This window comes from Pelobates fuscus, chromosome 2, assembly GCF_036172605.1.
Source record: "Pelobates fuscus isolate aPelFus1 chromosome 2, aPelFus1.pri, whole genome shotgun sequence".
NCBI lineage: Eukaryota > Metazoa > Chordata > Amphibia > Anura > Pelobatidae > Pelobates > Pelobates fuscus.
Genome location: NC_086318.1, coordinates 93,210,596 through 93,230,399, shown reverse-complemented (window position 1 = coordinate 93,230,399; position 19,804 = coordinate 93,210,596). Strand labels below are relative to the sequence as shown.

Genomic DNA, 19,804 nt, shown 5'->3' with positions numbered 1-19,804 from the left:
TAAAAGTATGGACTTTTTAGTCCAAAAAAGTACAACAATATATGTGACTTTTAAATGTATTTTTTAATGCTGTTAAACATTATCTTTTATATAAACTGAACTGAAGTTAAAATGTTCCTACTCCTACAGGAGTGAGATATACAATTTGCTCTGTAGTTGTCAGTCTCTGCAGAACGTACACATACACAGGATGCCTTCTTCTCTTTTAGAGAAGCCAGTAAGCTATTACATCAACTCGATTATTGATAAAACTTTCTTAAAATAAGAACATTGCTAAATTGGACCTTGCCTAAAAATAATTGTATGTTGCCTGTGTTTACAAAGATCATAACAGAGATTAATTTGGTGGCTTTATCTTTCCAAGCAATGTTTGTTTACCGAGAAATCTGTTTCCAGAATACATCACAATCCTTCAAATCTTTTAAATAACTAAAAATATATGTAATAACCTGGAGGTATTCCTGTTATGTCATTCTGTAGGCATATTGCTTCAGTCTTCTGTGTTTTGTTATTGAATTTCTCTGCAGCTATAATGTCCTTCTCAAAAGTGCTCCTTGAAATCTCGTATAAGTTCAGAAGAATAATAGGAGAAATAAAAATGAATATATTACTCGATAGCTTGCTTTTCACTCTTTGGATTGATTTGGTAGTAAATAGAGTTCAATATCCAACCTACAATAGAAACACAAGGAGTAGAGTCTATTCTGTACTTATTATTGGTCGTCAGCTGACTGCCAGAGAGATGCGATTTGATTTACATCACATTCTAACCTACTGGGATTTTTACCCCCAGGTGCAGACCATTTTAGGTCTTTTGATTGAAAAAAAAGAAACAATATCTATCATACTCCATCAGCCGCTCTAGGCAAAGGCTTAAATGTGATATGTTATCTTGAAAGGTCCTATAGAAGGAAAGAGGTCCTAGAAATGTATATACATGTTTATAAAATCTGGGAAAATATACATTTAGATGTATACACACATATGCAGTCTATCAATAGTAATTAATGATTGTTGTTGTTTTTTTCATAAATACAATACAAGTGATAAAATAAACAAACTTCTTACTCTTTCTTTTTTTTTTTAACTTGATTTTGTAATTTTGTGCAAGATGAGAGGGACCTAGCACCAAACTATTGTGTGTGTGTGTGTGTGTGTGTGACATTTAAACAACAGATTTTTGTTCTAACTTCCATACAAATTGATCTGAAAACAAACATTGTGGGGTCCCTGATCTCAGAGCAGGGCCAGGAAATGGGGTGATGATTTACATTTTTGTATAGAAGTATTAGAATCACAAAATCCCCTTTTCAATGTATCCAATAATATAATCTTGAAGGCATGATGAAAATTAAATGTATATTAACAAGAATGATATCTGTCTTTATTTCAGTTAATAAGCACAAACCTTGGATTGAAACATCATACCATGGAGTCATCACAGAAAATAACGATACTGTCATTCTGGATCCACCTCTTGTTGCCTTGGACAAGGATGCACCAGTACCTTTTGCAGGTAGGATGGAACTTTCCCATATGCTTATTTTTACTGGGTTTTTTTTTCTACATTATTTCTACATTATTTTGGGCAGTTGTTTTTTTATTGCACTATATATAAGACATATTTATTGTATTTTTTTAAATGATCTGCTCTAGCTACACAACGGACACCTAATACTTTATGGCAGAAAGTTGTGTGGTTGTGACCTAGTGCTTCTTTACACCAAGATTCAGAAGACAGATGATTTGTAGATAGAACATTATTGTGTGGCTCTTTGTGAGTCTGTATACCAATGTGTGTTTATGTGTCAGTACATGTGAGTGGTGAGAATGTTGGAAGGATACAATGGGGACTGTAGGAAGATGCCCTGGGGAGCTGAGATCTCATGTCTTAATTTCCCCACTAAAAACCAGGATCCAGATGGTATGTATGTGTGTGTATGGCTGTATATGTGATTCTGTAAGTTGACGTGTTTGTGTGTGCACGCGTATGTGTGTGGATTCAGCATGAAAAGATCCTCTGGGCAGTGTAGTGAAATGCACTGGGCAGTGTTGGAAAATACAGTGTGTATTGCAGTGAGATGCACAGTGAGTTAAATAAGATGCAAGTGTTGCAGTGGATGATGCACTAAAGGGATATGGGTAAGGCGTATTGGGGATTATAAACTGGGATGAAGGTAGGGGCATTCGGGTAATGTTGGGAAATACATTGGGTAGATAAGGTGAGAGATGTATTAGGAGCTGTGTATGTGAGATGAAATTAAATGGGGAGAATTTTGATTGTAGGAGACTAGTAACTTTGATGATGTGAATAGGAAAATGAGCATTATGGAGGATGGCAATGGTGGAACTCTAATCTGTATATCAACTGTGTCTCAGGAAGTATTATTGCAGAACAAACGCAGAGGGATGGAAAATGGGTTACCAGTTGAGCATTTGGAATTCACCATGTTACTTATTAACTGTCCAAAATGGAAGTCACTCTCTCAGTTATGTTTTATTGTGGGACTGTTGCCAACATCTGTTTGAAAAAGCCATAGTCCATTAGCTGTTAACAGAAGATAAAATCTAGAAAGACACAATGTAACTTTCTGAGCACTCAGACACTATGATGGCTGGAACAATATTAAGCATTCTTCTTTACCCGTGTAAGGCAGGCACTATTTGTTCACCTTTTAGAATCACATATGTTCAATTTCCTAATCCTGCTGTTGGTGCTTTCACCGGATTGAATTATCATGCACTGATAACTGTCTACATCAAGGTTTCCTTGCCTTTTACACAATAATGTGGTCTCTCCTTGACACAATATCTAGATGAGGTTCAGCAAACCAGTTGGCATGTAAGCATATAATATCTTTATTACAATACACAGCTTGTCTGTGCAGATTGAACATCATAATTGTCTCAGGAAGGGCATATGTCCTATGAAGGCTCCGACTGGATTTACTATTTTTCTTCAGTTTCTGTAGTTTGACAGCATCCATATTAAAACAACGTGTTCAACACTCTGCACATTTTTGGTACCTATCTGTAAAAATACACACCAGCTGTTAACCTCGTAAAATGGCAAGATGTGATGCCTGCCTATTTCAGACTGTGCAGCTAGGACACTAATGCAGATGGGTTATGCTAATGGACTGCAGGTTACATTTGCTTTTCACTTTCACTTATACTTGTAATGGATTTGAAAAAAAAAAAAAAAGAATGTATGCTTATAATTGAAATGAATGTTCTTTGTGTTTGAGAAACCAGGAATAAAAATATTCACATTCCATCCATTACTCCTTTTAACCTCCCGTCTCCTAGAGTGAGTTTCTAAGTAGCGATTGTGTTGGTATTTACTCTATCTGTTCTAGCTCACTAAAACTTCAGTGATTCATTTTTGATGGATTTTGAATGGGTCTGCTTGGAAATTGAAAAAAAAAATTAAGAAGTTATTGCAGAATCAAAGACATGTTAAAGAAACATCAACACAATGTAGGTACCAACACAACGTATGTGCATTTGATGGGTTTTGGCTTCATATCCATTATAACTTACTCTACTTTTCCAAATCTCCTTTGTTTTCTGTTGCCGTATAACTCCACCTCCATAACTATACCTAATCTTTTCACAACATATCTTCCTGATTGGAAGGCAAACATTGCAGTTCAGCCAATAAGAGATCTGCTGACTTAACTCCACCGCCTCCTCCACGCTACAGCCAATCACTGTCCATTTCTTATCTATGTAGCATTTAAAATATATTAGAAGTTGAAAGGGGGCAGGTTACACGATGACACAGATTGGCTGTGGGACAGAGTCATGTCAGCAATTCAGCTCACAATGATCTCTTATTGACTAAGTACATACTCAAGGAGGTATAATAAGAAAGAAGGAAATTACTTTGTCAAAAGAGTGGGCATGGCTATGGGGGCTAAGTAATGGTGCTAAAAGCCGCAAAACTTTTTTTAAATACATAGTTTGAGTGTGGAAACATATTACAGCATGATTGTGAGGCCAAAACCTCTCTAAACACGCACGATGAATTGGTGGAGTGTCTTTTTAAATAAGTGAATTAGAAAATGGAAAGTAATTTAGATTTTTTTGTAGACGTTTTTAGTTATGAGGGGTCAGGGGCGAGAATAATATACAGCATAACACTGCTACTTTCTTGAAATACTGAGTACCTTACTTCTTAATGTGTATGTATTATGGTAGAGTTTTAATATGTGTACTTGTTTCTACCAAATTATATATTATGATTTTAAGAATCACTCCACTGTCTAGATTAGAAAAATAATTAGAAATCCCTGTTCAGTAGAAACACCCCAATTAATGTATGCATGCATTTTCATGCATTTATTTATTGCATTGTATATCTTAAAACAGTTTCTTCTGAACTGCAGCCTTTTCAGTCTATCCTACTTTTCCCTGGAGGATACTTTCAGTCTCTTCCAGAGGCGGCTCTAGACTTTATGAGGCCTTAGGCGAAACTCAAACATGAGGCCCCACTAACAAAAAAGTGTCACATATACACATTGATGCACAGTTTACCTTTGTATGTGCCTGAGAGTGTGTCTGACGGAGTATCCTTGTGTGTGAATGTATGTCTCTGTGAGCATGTTTGCATTTTTGTCTGAGACCCTATGTGTATGGGGTAGCTGCTTGAAGTGTGTTGTGTGTATAGGAGGGTGATGGTGAGAAGGAGAGGCGGGTGATGGTGAGAGGGGGTGATGGTGACAGGAAGGTGATGGTGTGGGGGGTGATTGTAATGTGAGAGGGGTGATGGTGATGTGAGAGGGAGGGGGGGTGATGTGAGAAGGAGGGGGGGTGATGTGAGAAGGAGGGGGGGTGATGTGAGAAGGAGGGGGGGTGATGTGAGAAGGAGGGGGGGTGATGTGAGAAGGAGGGGGGTGATGTGAGAAGGAGGGGGGGTGATGTGAGAAGGGGGGGGTGATGTGAGAAGGAGGGGGGTGATGTGAGAAGGAGGGGGGGGTGATGTGAGAAGGAGGGGGGTGATGTGAGAAGGAGGGGGGTGATGTGAGAAGGAGGGGGGGTGATGTGAGAGGGAGGGGGGGTGATGTGAGAGGGAGGGGGGGTGATGTGAGAGGGAGGGGGGTGATGTGAGAGGGAGGGGGGGTGATGTGAGAGGGAGGGGGGGTGATGTGAGAAGGAGGGGGGTGATGTGAGAAGGAGGGGGGTGATGTGAGAGGGAGGGGGGTGATGTGAGAGGGAGGGGGTGATGTGAGAGGGAGGGGGGGTGATGTGAGAGGGAGGGGGGTGATGTGAGAGGGAGGGGGGTGATGTGAGAGGGAGGGGGTGATGTGAGAGGGAGGGGGGTGATGTGAGAGGGAGGGGGTGATGTGAGAGGGAGGAAGGTGATGTGAGAGGGAGGGGGGTGATGTGAGAGGGAGGGGGGTGATGTGAGGGAGGGGGTGATGTGAGAGGGAGGGAGGTGATGTGAGGGTTGATGGTGAGGGGGGTTGATGCTGAGGGTGGTGAGGGGTGATGCTGAGGGTGGTGGGGGATGGTGAGGCTGAGGGTGGTGGGGGATGGTGGTGCCTGATGCTGAGGGTGGTGTGGGGGGCAGTGAGGCTGAGGGTGGTGTGGGGGGTAGTAAGGCTGGGGGTGGTGTGGGGGGTAGTGAGGCTGAGGGTGGTAGTGAGGCTGAGGGTGGTGTGGGGGGGTAGTGAGGCTGAGGGTGGTGTGGGGGGTAGTGAGGCTGAGGGTGGTAGTGAGGCTGAGGGTGGTGGGGGTAGTGAGGCTGAGGGTGGTTGGGGGTTGTGATGCTGAGGGTGGTGTGGGGGGTAGTGAGGCTGAGGTTGGTGTGGGGGGTAGTGAGGCTGAGGGTGGTGGGGGGTAGTGAGGCTGAGGGTGGTGGGGGGGTAGTGAGGCTGAGGGTGGTGGGGGGGGTAGGGAGGCTGAGGGTGGTTGGGGTGGTGATGCTGAGGGTGGTGTGGGGGGTAGTGAGGCTGAGGGGGGTGGTTGGGGGTGGTGATGCTGTGGGTGGTGTGGGGGTAGTGAGGCTAAGGGTGGTGGGGGGTAAGGCTGAGGGTGGTGGGGGGTGAGGCTGAGGGTGGTGGGGGGGTGAGGCTGAGGGTGGTTTGGGGGGTAGTGAGGCTGAGGTTGGTGTGGGGGGTAGTGAGGCTGAGGGTGGTGTGAGGGATAGTGAGGCTGAGGGTGGTGGGGGGGTAGTGAGGCTAAGGGTGGTGTGGGGGGTAGTGAGGCTGAGGGTGGTTGGGTGGTGATGCTGAGGGTGGTGTGGGGGGTAGTGAGGCTGAGGGGGGTGGTTGGGGGTGGTGATGCTGTGAGTGGTGTGGGGGTAGTGAGGCTAAGGGTGGTGGGGGGTGAGGCTGAGGGTGGTGGGGGGTGAGGCTGAGGGTGGTTTGGGGGGTAGTGAGGCTGAGGGTGGTGAGGGGGGTAGTGAGGCTGAGGGTGGTGTGAGGGATAGTGAGGCTGAGGGTGGTGGGGGGGTAGTGAGGCTAAGGGTGGTGGGGGGTGAGGCTGAGGGTGGTGGGGGGTGAGGCTGAGGGTGGTTTGGGGGGTGGTGGGGGGTGAGGCTGAGGGTGGTTTGGGGGGTAGTGAGGCTGAGGGTGGTGTGGGGGGTAGTGAGGCTGAGGGTGGTGGGGTTAGTGAGGCTGAGGGTGGTGGGGGTAGTGAGGCTGAGGGTGGTGGGTAGTGAGGCTGAGGGGTAGTGAGGCTGAGGCTGGTGGGGTTAGTAAGGCTGAGGGTGGTGGGGGTAGTGAGGCTGAGGGTGGTGGGGGTAGTGAGGCTGAGGGTGGTGGGGGTAGTGAGGCTGAGGGTGGTTGGGGGTTGTGATGCTGAGGGTGGTGTGGGGGGTAGTGAGGCTGAGGGTGGTGTGGGGGGTAGTGAGGCTGGTGTGAGGGATAGTGAGGCTGAGGGTGGTGGGGGGGTAGTGAGGCTGAGGGTGGTAGGGGGAATGAGGCTGAGGGTGGGGGGTAGTGAGGCTGAGGCTGGTGGGGGTAGTGAGGCTGAGGGTGGTGGGGGTAGTGAGGCTGAGGGTGGTGGGGTTAGTGAGGCTGAGGGTGGTGGGGTTAGTGAGGCTGAGGGTGGTGGGGTATTGAGGCTGAGGGTGGTGGGGGTAGTGAGGCTGAGGGTGGTGGGGGTAGTGAGGCTGAGGGTGGTTGGGGGTTGTGATGCTGAGGGTGGTGTGGGGGGTAGTGAGGCTGAGGTTGGTGTGGGGGTAGTGAGGCTGGTGTGAGGGATAGTGAGGCTGAGGGTGGTGGGGGGGTAGTGAGGCTGAGGGTGGTAGGGGGAATGAGGCTGAGGGTGGGGGGTAGTGAGGCTGAGGCTGGTGGGGGTAGTGAGGCTGAGGGTGGTGGGGGTAGTGAGGCTGAGGGTGGTGGGGGTAGTGAGACTGAGGGTGGTGGGGGTAGTGAGACTGAGGGTGGTGGGAGGGTGAGGCTGAGGGTGGGGGGTAGTGAGGCTGAGGGGTAGTGAGGCTGAGGGTGGTGTGGGTGGTGAGGCTGAGGGTAAGGCTGAGGGGGGTGAGAGCCTACCTTTCCTGGTGGTCACCCTTCCCTGGTGGTCCAGTGTGGGCTCCCTGGTGGTCTGGTGGCCATTGCTGCCTTCCGGTCTGCAGCTCCACAGAGCTGCAGACCATGTAATCTCGCGAGATGTCAGAGCGTTGCCGTGGTAACCCGCGGCAACGCTCTGATTGGCCGGTTCTCGCGAGACACATGGTCTGCAGCTCTGCTGACTGCGGAGCTGCAGACCGGTGTCTGCGGTGGCCGGGCAGCCAGGAGGGGCCTCGCACCCGGCGGCATACCGGGCAACCCGCCGGGCCCCCTCCTGGTGTCAGGTCCTCGGTCACTGACCGAGGACCTGACACACTCTGCCAACAGGCGGTTTAGGCGGCCGCGAGGCCCCAGCCAGCGCGAGGCCTTAGGCGGCCGCCTAAACCGCCTAATTAGAGGGCCGCCTCTGGTCTGTTCACAGGCAAATAGCCAATCAGAGGCTTCTCATTGAAACCGTTCGAAAGTGGTTTAACCACTGACAGTAAGCAGGTGGCAGGTGGCCTCCTGGCACCATAACAACTTAATTTAGATGAAGTTGTTTTGGTGCCTGGAGTGTCCCTCTAAGAATAATTTATTTAAAAAACGTCAAGCGCTAAACAGCTAACATGAGCAGCATACTGTGCAACCAAAGTGGTAAATATTTCAGCTTTTCTTTTCTGGATATTTACAAGCACATAGATAATGTGAGAAGATTCTACGGAGTGCACAGTCAATCAATCTGTAACCTTACCTGATGAGCGAGACCAAAAAAAATCAACAAGCAAGCTGACAATGCGGAGCACACATGTTTCTGAATATCACTTTAAATTGCAAAGGCCATTTTGACCTCTGATTATACAAGTGTGTGTCTCAAAGTGATATTGTACCTGCTCAAATTCTTATATTGCCTGATAAAATACACTAATCCCTCTGGGATAAGATATAAAACATATTTTACTATTCTCATCTAGTTGAAAGAAGATTGAATTAGCTAGACAAATACTAACAACTTGCTTTCAATTCAAATTCAATTTAAAATGTGATTGTTTACCATTTTCCAAATGTGCTTTGGTTAGGTTTAGTATTCTATGAAATTGCAGCAGTTAAATCTCATTATATGAGTTTAGGATGAAAGTGAATATAATGTTTAAATATGCCGAGCTGTAGCAGTTTAGCACATTCCCATGTATTGAATAGCTTCATATATGTTTTAAAAAAAATTCTTCTTTTTTTTTTTTATTACACGTTCAAGCCATTCTTTACAATAAACGTATAAACACAGCTGTAAAAAAATAAGTTCAGATAACAAATGAAAGTCATTTGTTTAATTTTCCACCAATTGTAAGCAATTACACTATGTTCAAAAGTAAAAATAAAAAGGTATTTAAGATTCAATATAGAAAATAATAATATATACAGTCACTGATATTTATAAAACACTTGCAATTGTGCAGTACAGCAATACTCCCTTAGCCATGTTATGTGTCAGTTGTTCATATAATATAAAGACATATATCCAATTTATTTAAATAAATCCTTGCTCATTTCTAAATTAAAGAAGGCGTATGTGATAGATTACTTAAAAAGCATCTCTTCCTAATATATAAAGAGCTGCATCTGACGTTTGATCATGGCCAGTAATTTTTCCACGAGGCAGAACATTGTCTCAAAGCAATGCCAACTGAGGAGAGCCAGATGCAATTTGATTTCACAGCCTTAATGATGCTTATTACTTATTCTCTATTATTTATTTAATGGAGGAATTCTCAATGGGTCTGTATTTTTAACCAAATACTAATATAATTTCGAAGGGTAGCGCGCAGGGAGATTGATATGTTAGACAGTCTGACACTTTTATACGATGCAGCTGACAAGATTTCTACCTCGCAGTACAAGACAGTCCTTGGGATTGTTCCAACTTAGCTAATGAAGCACAGGTTTTAGAGAATGGTAAAACAGCCAAGGATGTATATCACATTGAGATAAGGCAGACATGAAATGAGTAACTGCATACCATTTGGTTATAATTCTTGCATAGAGCGACTATCAAAACGACAGCTGACAGGGTTCTAATTTGAAGCTTCGTTACAGTATTGATGAAGACCAGCTTAGAATGAGCAACAGATTGGTTTCCAGAGCAGAAAAGCAATGATCTAATGCCGTGAGAGTCACTGAACTGGCAAATGAGGGAGAATCAGAAGTGAATCCCACATTTAAGGCCAAAAGAGACAAATTTGAAAATTGGATTTAAAGAATGTTTATATTTCCCTCTTCTCATTTCTATACATTTCCTATTTTAGTAATCAGCCACAAAAGTATACTTTATTAAATGTAGAAAATAATCCAGGCACTCCAACGAATTCCAAAGTCAAGGCAATTTTATTAGAACCAGGAAGTACACAGCAACGTTTCGACCCCTCAGGGCCTTTGTCAATCAGCCACGAAAGTATACTTTAACTGGCACTTCTCAGGAAATTAAACCACTGAATAAAACAAAAAAATAAAAATCCCATATCACTTGTGTTAACGTTTATGTCATTGCCGATTTTATTTCAGATCCTGTTTATTCCTGGCACACTTTACAAACGAGGAGGCAAAACTGTGTTTAGTTTCTCATCCACTTTATAAAGTTTTCTCTGTGCTGACTGCTAGGTGCAAAGGACAGAACTTAGAACAATGGTCGACAGGAAGCTTAAATGAAGCTGCCAGCTGCAGGATAGAGAGGTGTGGATTTCAGTATTTTATTTTTTATCAACTAGCAAACATGTATTTGTTAAATAGAGGAGATAAGTAAACATAATACTAAAATGCATGAGAAGTGATAGTTCTCTATTTATTCCGAATAAACGTATTGATTAACCCTCATGCCGCAGATCTGTCTGATTCAGTCAGTTTTCAGCCTTCCCAAAAATTATTATCGAACCAAACATACAAATCCTAGAACATTGGACATACCCAAGCAATTTCCATTTGGAAAAATGTTGCTTGTAAGAACCAAAATCATTTGCCCTGAACAAGTCTACCTGTATGTCTGTGCATTTACAGTGTGTATTGTTTGTGTGTGTATGTGTTAAAGGTAACATGGCTACAATGAATGTTATATAGCACACCTAATGTGATGTGTGATATTATTTCTGACTACCATTAAGCATTGTTAAATTTTTTTAAAATAGAAAATTGGGTGTCTTATATATATCATGTGGATGTCTTTGCTCAGCCATTATATTTTCATGTGCTTTCTACTTATTATATATTCATGTGTATAAAATAATAAAAACATTTTCATATAAACATTGTTTACATTGCTGTCTAGGAACACCTCCAGTGGCAGTTACTCAGACTGGCACTAAAGGTGCTTCCTAGTTCAGTAATGCACAATGTGATGCCGTTCAACGTCTTCACACTCTGCATTGATTCAATGCATCTCTAAGAGGAGATGCTGATTTAGCTCCGCTCCCACCACACCTCCTTGGCTGAGATAATCAGAATCATGCAACACTGAAAAAAGGTAAGATTTAAAGTATTTAACCCCTTAAGGACACATGACATGTGTGACACGTCATGATTCCCTTTTATTCCAGAAGTTTGGTCCTTAAGGGGTTAAGGGGGCCAGCATGTTTTTAACACTATATGGTCAGGAATACATGTTTTTTTTTCATGACCCTATAGTATTCCTTTAAGAATTTTGCTCTTATCTGTTAAAAAGCAGCTAAGAAAATTCCTCTGATATATTTAAATAAATAGTTAGATGCATAAAAATAAATGTAAAATCAGAGCAGGTGTACTCAAGACACTCTCAAAATGACAGAATTGCTTTCTTTTAAAATGCCAATAACTATAAAAGTATACAATAGTATATATAGAGCAGGGGTGGGCAACCTTCAACACTCCAGATATTGTGGACTACATCTTCCTGATCATTTGCCTGCATTATGGGAGTAAGAGCATTTTGGGAGATGAAGTTCACAGTATCCGGAGTGCTGAAGGTTGCCTACTCCAGATATAGAGTATAGAATAACATATATCTAGCAAAGTGGTAAAACAGACTCTGTAAACCTCTACTTAAGGCAGACAGTAACTATTTAATAAGAGATAAGACATATGTATTATTTTGAGGTTATAATATATGCAAGGTAATTCGTCCCATACTTGCCCACATATTCTGTCTAATGAAATAGAACACTTACAGCTAGGTCTCTATAAGCATAATGACCATGCCCCTTCTTAGTTATTTCTGGGAACCATACCTACTTTAAGCTACTGTGATGGAAGTCAACAGGCAAGAAGCACAGTATGTTATAATATTATTACAGACCCTAGATATGAACTTTGCCGCAATGTAATTATTATTATTATTATTGCCATTTATATAGTGCCAACAGATTCCGTAGCGCTTTAAAATAATTAAATCAGATATATGCAAAATTTTAAAACATTTTAAAATACAATATGTTCTGTAGACTGCCAAAGCATGCAATTATTGTTTCTAAAAGGAGACAAAAGGATTCAGTCTGAATGTGTGTATGCTGTTACTTATGCCTTCTTTATGGTATGGCGTTCTGAAAACTATTTTAGAGAGCTAAAATCGAAAAGGCAATGCTTAAATTATATTTATATTCCCATTGTAGACCACAAATTCAGCTAGTGCCCGCATCTTGCAATGGCTGTTTCAATGAGTCCATTCCCCCGTTTTAACTCAACATTTTATTTTCCAAATAAAATGCAATGGGCCACGTTCTCTCGCTTCCTTGTCTTAGTAGTTGGAGGATAAGTCTTATGAGGCATTAAATCCAAAATCATATAAAAAAAAAAACAAGACGTTGCATCAGACATATGGAAGAATTCAGAATCTCCAACTAAAGTAATATAAATTTAAAATATTGTAATAATGAAAATGATAGAGATTAACATAAAATACGTTAACTGGGTTTGTATAAATTTTTTATAACTATAATAACTTGTAAAATGAACTGACTTTTTTAAAGCTTATTTTAGAGGTTTTATTAGAGAAATATATTATTACAACAGGATGTAGGAAAATATTGAAAATAATCTATTTGTACAAATATATTGACGAATCCTATAAAATCATCTATCTCAGATAAAGAAATTGGTTATAAAGCTCCAACATTTAACTCTCTAAACACTCTAAAAATTGTATTTGTATAAATCCAACCTTCGGAAAATGAGATGGTCAGTAATACCTTACTAGATATGAAAATCCATTCTGACAGGGATTGAAATATGTAGACAAAATTATTGGATTTGACTTTCAATTGCTGCAAAAAGAAAGACATATTAGAGAAAGTAGACAGTAAAAATGGAAAAAAAGAGAAAAATGAAAAAAAAAGACATTTCATTTTCTGCCAATCCCAATACAGCAAGAATTATAATCATTACCACTCCTTGCCCACTATAAAATGCAAACTTCACTGGACTATAAATATAAAATAACATTGGAAGTGAGCTTCTCGAAAATTCACTTTTTTTTAATAGAAGGAATTTAAACTAAGTAATTGCAGTCTCTTTATACTGTTAACTGAATATAATGTTCATTCATCTTCATTCTTCCATATTCTTTCCGCACGTATCACCACGTTTATTTGGAGATTTTGAATCATAGATAAGGCTAAAAAAGTGGCTAATAAAGTGGACTTCCACTTTGGACCAAGGACTGCAACACAAAATTATGACTGCATACACACATATTGGCATGAGGTCCCAGATTATTCCTTTCTATTTCTTTGGTCTTTACATTTGGAAGTAGTAATATACTTTAGCAAGATCAGAAGCAGGATCTGTTAGATGTGAAGTAAGCTTATGACACAACATAGAAACATAGAAACATAGAATGTGACGGCAGATAAGAACCATTCGGCCCATCTAGTCTGCCCAGTTTTCAAAATACTTTCATTAGTCCCTGGCCTTATCTTATAGTTAGGATAGCCTTATGCCTATCCCACGCATGCTTAAACTCCTTTACTGTGTTAACCTCTACCACTTCAGCTGGAAGGCTATTCCATGCATCCACTACCCTCTCAGTAAAGTAATACTTCCTGATATTATTTTTAAACCTTTGTCCCTCTAATTTAAGACTATGTCCTCTGGTTGTGGTAGTTTTTCTTCTTTTAAATATAGTTTCCTCCTTTACTGTGTTGATTCCCTTTATGTATTTAAATGTTTCTATCATATCCCCCCTGTCTCGTCTTTCCTCCAAGCTATACATGTTAAGTTCCTTTAACCTTTCCTGGTAAGTTTTATCCTACAATCCATGAACCAGTTTAGTAGCCCTTCTTTGAACTCTCTCTAAGGTATCAATATCCTTCTGAAGATATGGTCTCCAGTACTGTGTACAGTACTCCAAGTGAGGTCTCACCAGTGTTCTGTACAATGGCATGAGCACTTCCCTCTTTCTACTGCTAATACCTCTCCCTAAACAACCAAGCATTCTGCTAGCATTTCCTGCTGCTCTATTACATTGTCTGCCTACCTTTAAGTCCTCAGAAATAATCACCCCTAAATCCCTTTCCTCAGATGTTGAGGTTAGGACTCTATCAAATATTCTGTACTCTGCCCTTGGGTTTTTACGTCCAAGATGCATTATCTTGCACTTATCCACATTAAATGTCAGTTGCCACAACTCTGACCATTTTTCTAGTTTACCTAAATCATTTGCCATTTGGCCTATCCCTCCTGGAACATCAACCCTGTTACATATCTTAGTATCATCCGCAAAAAGACACACCTTACCATCAAGACCTTCTGCAATATCACTAATAAAAATATTAAAGAGAATGGGTCCAAGTACAGATCCCTGAGGTACCCCACAAGAGTTAAAAAAGGAAGCATTTGCCAAAACGGTAAAATAACATCTACTAACTATCAAATTTGCAAGAGCTTAAGCTTAAAGGACCACTATAGGCACACAGACCACTTCAGATGGTTGCCAGGTCCATCTAGGGTTAACCCTTTTTACTGTAAACATAGCAGATTCAGAGAAACTGCTATGTTTACCTATGGGTTAATCCAGCCTCTAGTGGCTGTCTCATTGACAGCCGCTAGAGGCGCTTCCGCGCTTCTCACTGTGATTTTTACAGTGAAAAGACGCCAGCGTCCATAGGAAAACATTGAGAATGCTTTCCTATGAGACTGGCAGAATGCGCGTGCGGCTCGTGCCACGCATGCGCATTCAGTCAGGGACGTCAGAAGAGGGAGGAGAGTCCCAGCTCCGAGGGAGCCCAGCACTGGAAAAAAGGTGAGTGTTTAACCCCCTTCCTCCCCCTTCAGCACCAAGGGAGGTTGGATCCTGAGGCTCAGGGCACTAAAGTGCCAGGAAAACAAGTATGTTTTCCTGGCACTATAGTGGTCCTTTAACCCCTTAAGACCGGAGGGCGTACAATTACGTACTTTTTTAAGTGGCTCTAAACGCCGCCGGGCGTAATTGTACGCCCTCTGGTGTTTTTTTACTTACCCGGTCGCCGGCGATCCCACGCCGGCGATCGCGGTTGGGGGGACTCCCAGGGAGCCCCCCGCGGCACATCTGCCCTCTTCAGCCCCCCCGGGCCATGTGAGAGTGAGGTCATTGCAAGGACCTCACAATCACATGGCCGGTATAGCTGGCTGCAGCAATGCCAGCAGGGGGACTAGCTGTAATGACACTTAGTCCCCCTGCTGGCTGGAAATCAAATCAAAAAAAAGTGTAAAATTAAAAAAAGTGTCAAAAAAAATATATATATATATACTTAGATCATATATATATATATATATATATATATATATATTATATATATATATGATCTAAGTATATATATATATACACACATATACATACACACACATACACCGTCTAGGTGTATTTTACTATTAATATATATATATATGATTATATATATATATATATATATATATATATATATATATAAATATCAAATTACACGTAGACTGATACTGATTAAATATTTATATAATTATTGTTATATATATATATATTTATATATAATATAAAAAAATGTAAATACGTAAAAAAATAAAATTACAAAAATAATTAAAAATAAATAATTAAAAAATATATAGATGTGTTTTATTTCATTCTAACTGTATTGTGATATTAATATATATATATATATATATATATATTTATATCAAAATACACGTAGAACGAAATAATATATATATCTATATACATATATACGTATATATCACTAAATATATACGTATATATCACTATATATATACCTATATATAAATAAAAATATTAAAAAATATATATATATATACGTATATATACACATATGTATATATATATACAAATATTAATTCTACACATATATTTATGTAATCTTTTTACATAATTAGGTATCCTAATTAATTACAATTAGCGGGACCTGCCTGATAACCCATGCTGAAAGTATAGGGAATTTAATTTGCTAGCACTATATTTAACCCTATAACTTTCCAAGACACCATAAAACCTGTACATGGGGGTTACTGTTTTACTCGGGAGACTTCGCTGAACACAAATATTAGTGTAAAATTAACAGTAAAATGTATTACAACGATGATATCGCCAGTAAAAGTGAAGTTTTTTGCAATTTGCACGCACAAACAACACTTACACGGACGATATTATTGCTGCAATACTTTTTACTGTTTTGAAACACAAATATTTGTGTTCAGCCAAGTCTCCTGAGTACAACAGTACCCCTCATGTACAGGTTTTATGGTGTTTTCAAAAGTTACAGCATCAAATATAAGGCTTGTGTTTCATTTTTTTCCACATTAAAATTCACCAGATTGCTTACGTTGCCTTTGTGACCCTATGGTAGCACAAGAATGAAAATTACCCCTATGATGGCATACCATTTGAAATAGTAGACAACCCACGGTATTGCAAATGGGGTATGTCCAGTCTTTTTTAGTAGCCACTTAGTCACAAACACTGGCCAAAATTGGCTGTTTTTGCATTTTTCACACACAAACAAATACTAACGCTAACTTTGGCCAGTGTTTGTGACCAAATGGCTACAAAAAAAATGGACATAACCCATTTGCAATACCTTGGGTTGTCTACTATTGCAAATGGTATGCCATTATGGGTGTAAATTTAATTCCTGGGCTACTATACAGTCTCAAAGGCCACGTAAACAATCTGGCGAATTTCAATTTCAAATGTAACGTGCTATATTTGACCCTGTATCTTCCTAAAACACCATAAAACTCATACATATCGGGTACTGTTTTACACATGAGACTTTGCTGAATACAAATATGTGTATTTTATTGCAGTAAAAGCAAACAGTATTATGACATTGACAGTTAAAATGTCATGTAGAACTAAAAAAATAACAATATTTCTTATTTTCTCCCATTTTTTTCATATTAAATTATGTTTCATAGCTAAATATTTGATATTAAATGAAAGCCCTGTTTCTACTGAATAAAATGATAAATAATAAGGGGGGGTGCATTTAATATGAAAGAGGTGAATTACGGTTGGACAGACATATAGCGCAAATGCCAGGTTTTGTTTACGTTTTGTTTTGTTCACAACTTGTACATTTGGCTCAGTCCTTAAGGGGTTAAATAAAACAAAAACAAAAAATATAATGATATAAAATAATGGTTCCCCTGACAACTGTCTGCATCGATTCCCCTCCTTTCTGCTCAACCAACGTACTTATAAAGAATTATTTTAACTTGGTCACTCATTGCAAGTAACAAGTCAAACATTTTTTTTTTAGTATAGTGGCGGGCAGAAGTGAAGGGGGCTGTGTGGATCGGTGACTGGGTCATAGCTTTAGTGTTATGTTGTTCAAACTGTTTCAAAACTGGTAAGACAGTGCCAAAGACAAAAATCCCCAAAACAGCTTCATTGAGATGAAGAAGTTTTAAGCGTGAAAAGCCACTTTAAGGGTCACCAGATATCCTGTAATCTCCTTTTGTAGCCATATGAGTTAATTAGTATACTCACCATACATTATTTTATATAGCTAAGTAGGTAGTCATCATTAAAGGAAAATTGGAGAAACAGAGGAAGGGACAGCGCTAAGGTCACTTACTAGAAAAAGCAATACTATTGGGAGGCAGCTGACCCCCCAAAAAGGGAGCCCTCTTCCCCCACTAATGGAAAGTAAAAACAATAAAAGTGGTAGCACCACAGAATAAATGTCCACTAGGGTACAGAAAAATTCAAAATAAAAAGTAGTAAATATAATGTCCAAGTAATAAAGTCCAGAGGTCAGATAAGTCCAATTAAATTATTCCAGTGTAGATGCAAATATACACTTGCCAGGGGTGATATCCAGAGGTTATTTGCAGGGTTCCTCTATGGAGGTGTCGGAGGAGGTCAGCAGTGAATCCGTATATGAAATTAAAAAGTAGATAATAGTACACTATGTACTGGCAGGAAGTATATTAAAAAGGATAAGATATAGTCCTACTCACGTTTTATGGAGCTTGAACGCCAGTATGGATAGCATACAGTGGTACAATCCCCACTTAAAGGATACGTGAATATAGTGTCTCAGTTGTATGTGGACCATGAAATATAAAAAGAAACAACAAATAGTGCTCAGTATAAACAGTATAAAACTCCAGGAATATAGATATCAGATATTTTACTCACTTTTTCAAGAGCAGGCGAACTGCTCTATAGATAGTGTGTGGGTGTAATAATCCACACCAAGGATATGTCTTGAGAATGATGTCACTGGAGATAAAAAATCATGTGCCAGGCAGTATAGGATAAAAATAATAAAAAGGTTTCAAGGATAAAATATAGAATAAAAAGAGTAAAATGGCACAAAAAGTAACCAAAATACCTTTATTCATACACTAATAATATATACAAATAAAAACCACAATGCTTTTCGCCAACAGGCTTTTTCAAGTGGAGATACAAAGATAACAAAGATGGCATGGTAGGGTTTATATAGGGAGTGATACATAATAAGGAATTTAAAAAATGGTGCTGAAATAATGTCACAGACAATTATAAAAATAATGAAAAACTTCATGAGAGATTGTATGTTACTATAATAAATATTGAGGCTATTAATGGTAATTATTGTTAAAAACAAGGCTATAGGGGGCGTGGCTAACCACGGAGCAAGATGGTCGCATGAACCCTTTGCTCCTCCAACAGGGCGCCTAATCCAATGCTATCATAGCGAACTAAGCAGCATCCACTGCAATTAATCAAAGATGTCGCACCACAGGAATAAGAGGAGCTCGGCAAAACCGGACAAGCTCAATTTTTTTAGCCAGAAAAGCGCCCATGCGCCTCTGGCGGCACAGGCCTCGACGGACCCCACGGATCCCGAAATGGAGGATGACGACCAGGTCACTCACCCATCACACTCATCTGACAAGTCACCGATCACGAAAGCAGATCTAACAGCAGCCCTGGAGATACTCTCCACTAAGCTCATCACCACATGGCAACACATGGCGGACTCCATGCGCAAGGACATCCAAGAACTTGGCAAGCGGACGTCGCACATGGAAGACAAGTGCGACGAGTTCGCTACCGCGCACAACGATCTGGCCACAAATGTGGAACACATGGCGACAGAAATCACTAGACTGGAGGACAAAATAGCTGACTTGGAGGATAGGTCACGCCGGAACAACCTCCGATTAAGGGGAGTCCCCGAAGATGTTACCACCGACGAACTGCAGGCCTATGTGAGGAAGCTGCTGCACGCTTATGCCCCAGAAATACCGGCAGACATGCTACTGGTAGATAGAGTACACCGTATTCCGAAGCCCCGGCATCTCCCACAGACGACGCCCAGAGATATACTGCTTCGAGCACACTATTACCACATTAAGGAACATGTACTCAGAAGCAGCAGAATGAGGGAACAGCCTCCAACTGATTACCCCGATATCAAAATCTATGCGGACCTGTCAGCTGCTACCCTTAAAAAACGGAGGGAGTTTTCCCAAGTTACTAACACACTGCGGTCGCGAGGCATCAGATACCGCTGGGGTTTCCCCACTAAACTGATTGTTACTAAAGATGGCGGCACGACGGTGATGAATACCCCCGCAGACGGTAAAACGAAATTACTCGCATGGAATATACCGATGGAACCAGTGACCAACTCTACGAGTCAAGCAGGTACATTAAAACGGGACTGGGACAAACCTAAGCGCTAAATGGATACCAGTTGAAGGCCTGGTCTACAAATGTTTATGGCCTTATAACAAGGACTAAAAAAACTTTATAGAGACGATGTGACTTTCCTCTTTTTTTTTCTTAAAACTTTCCTTTTTATGGCTCTCAGCGACGGGCTTGG

At 40.9% G+C, this 19,804-nt stretch overlaps 1 protein-coding gene across 1 annotated transcript in view; it reads left to right on the top strand.

Moving 5' to 3' along the window:
- CLSTN2 (calsyntenin 2) overlaps nt 1-19,804 on the top strand; it is an 827,610-nt gene that overhangs the window by 296,308 nt on the left and 511,498 nt on the right. The window contains exon 2 of the mRNA XM_063442469.1: nt 1,394-1,516. Within this exon, the coding sequence (XP_063298539.1) occupies nt 1,394-1,516 (123 nt within the window). The remainder of the gene's footprint in view (nt 1-1,393; nt 1,517-19,804) is intronic.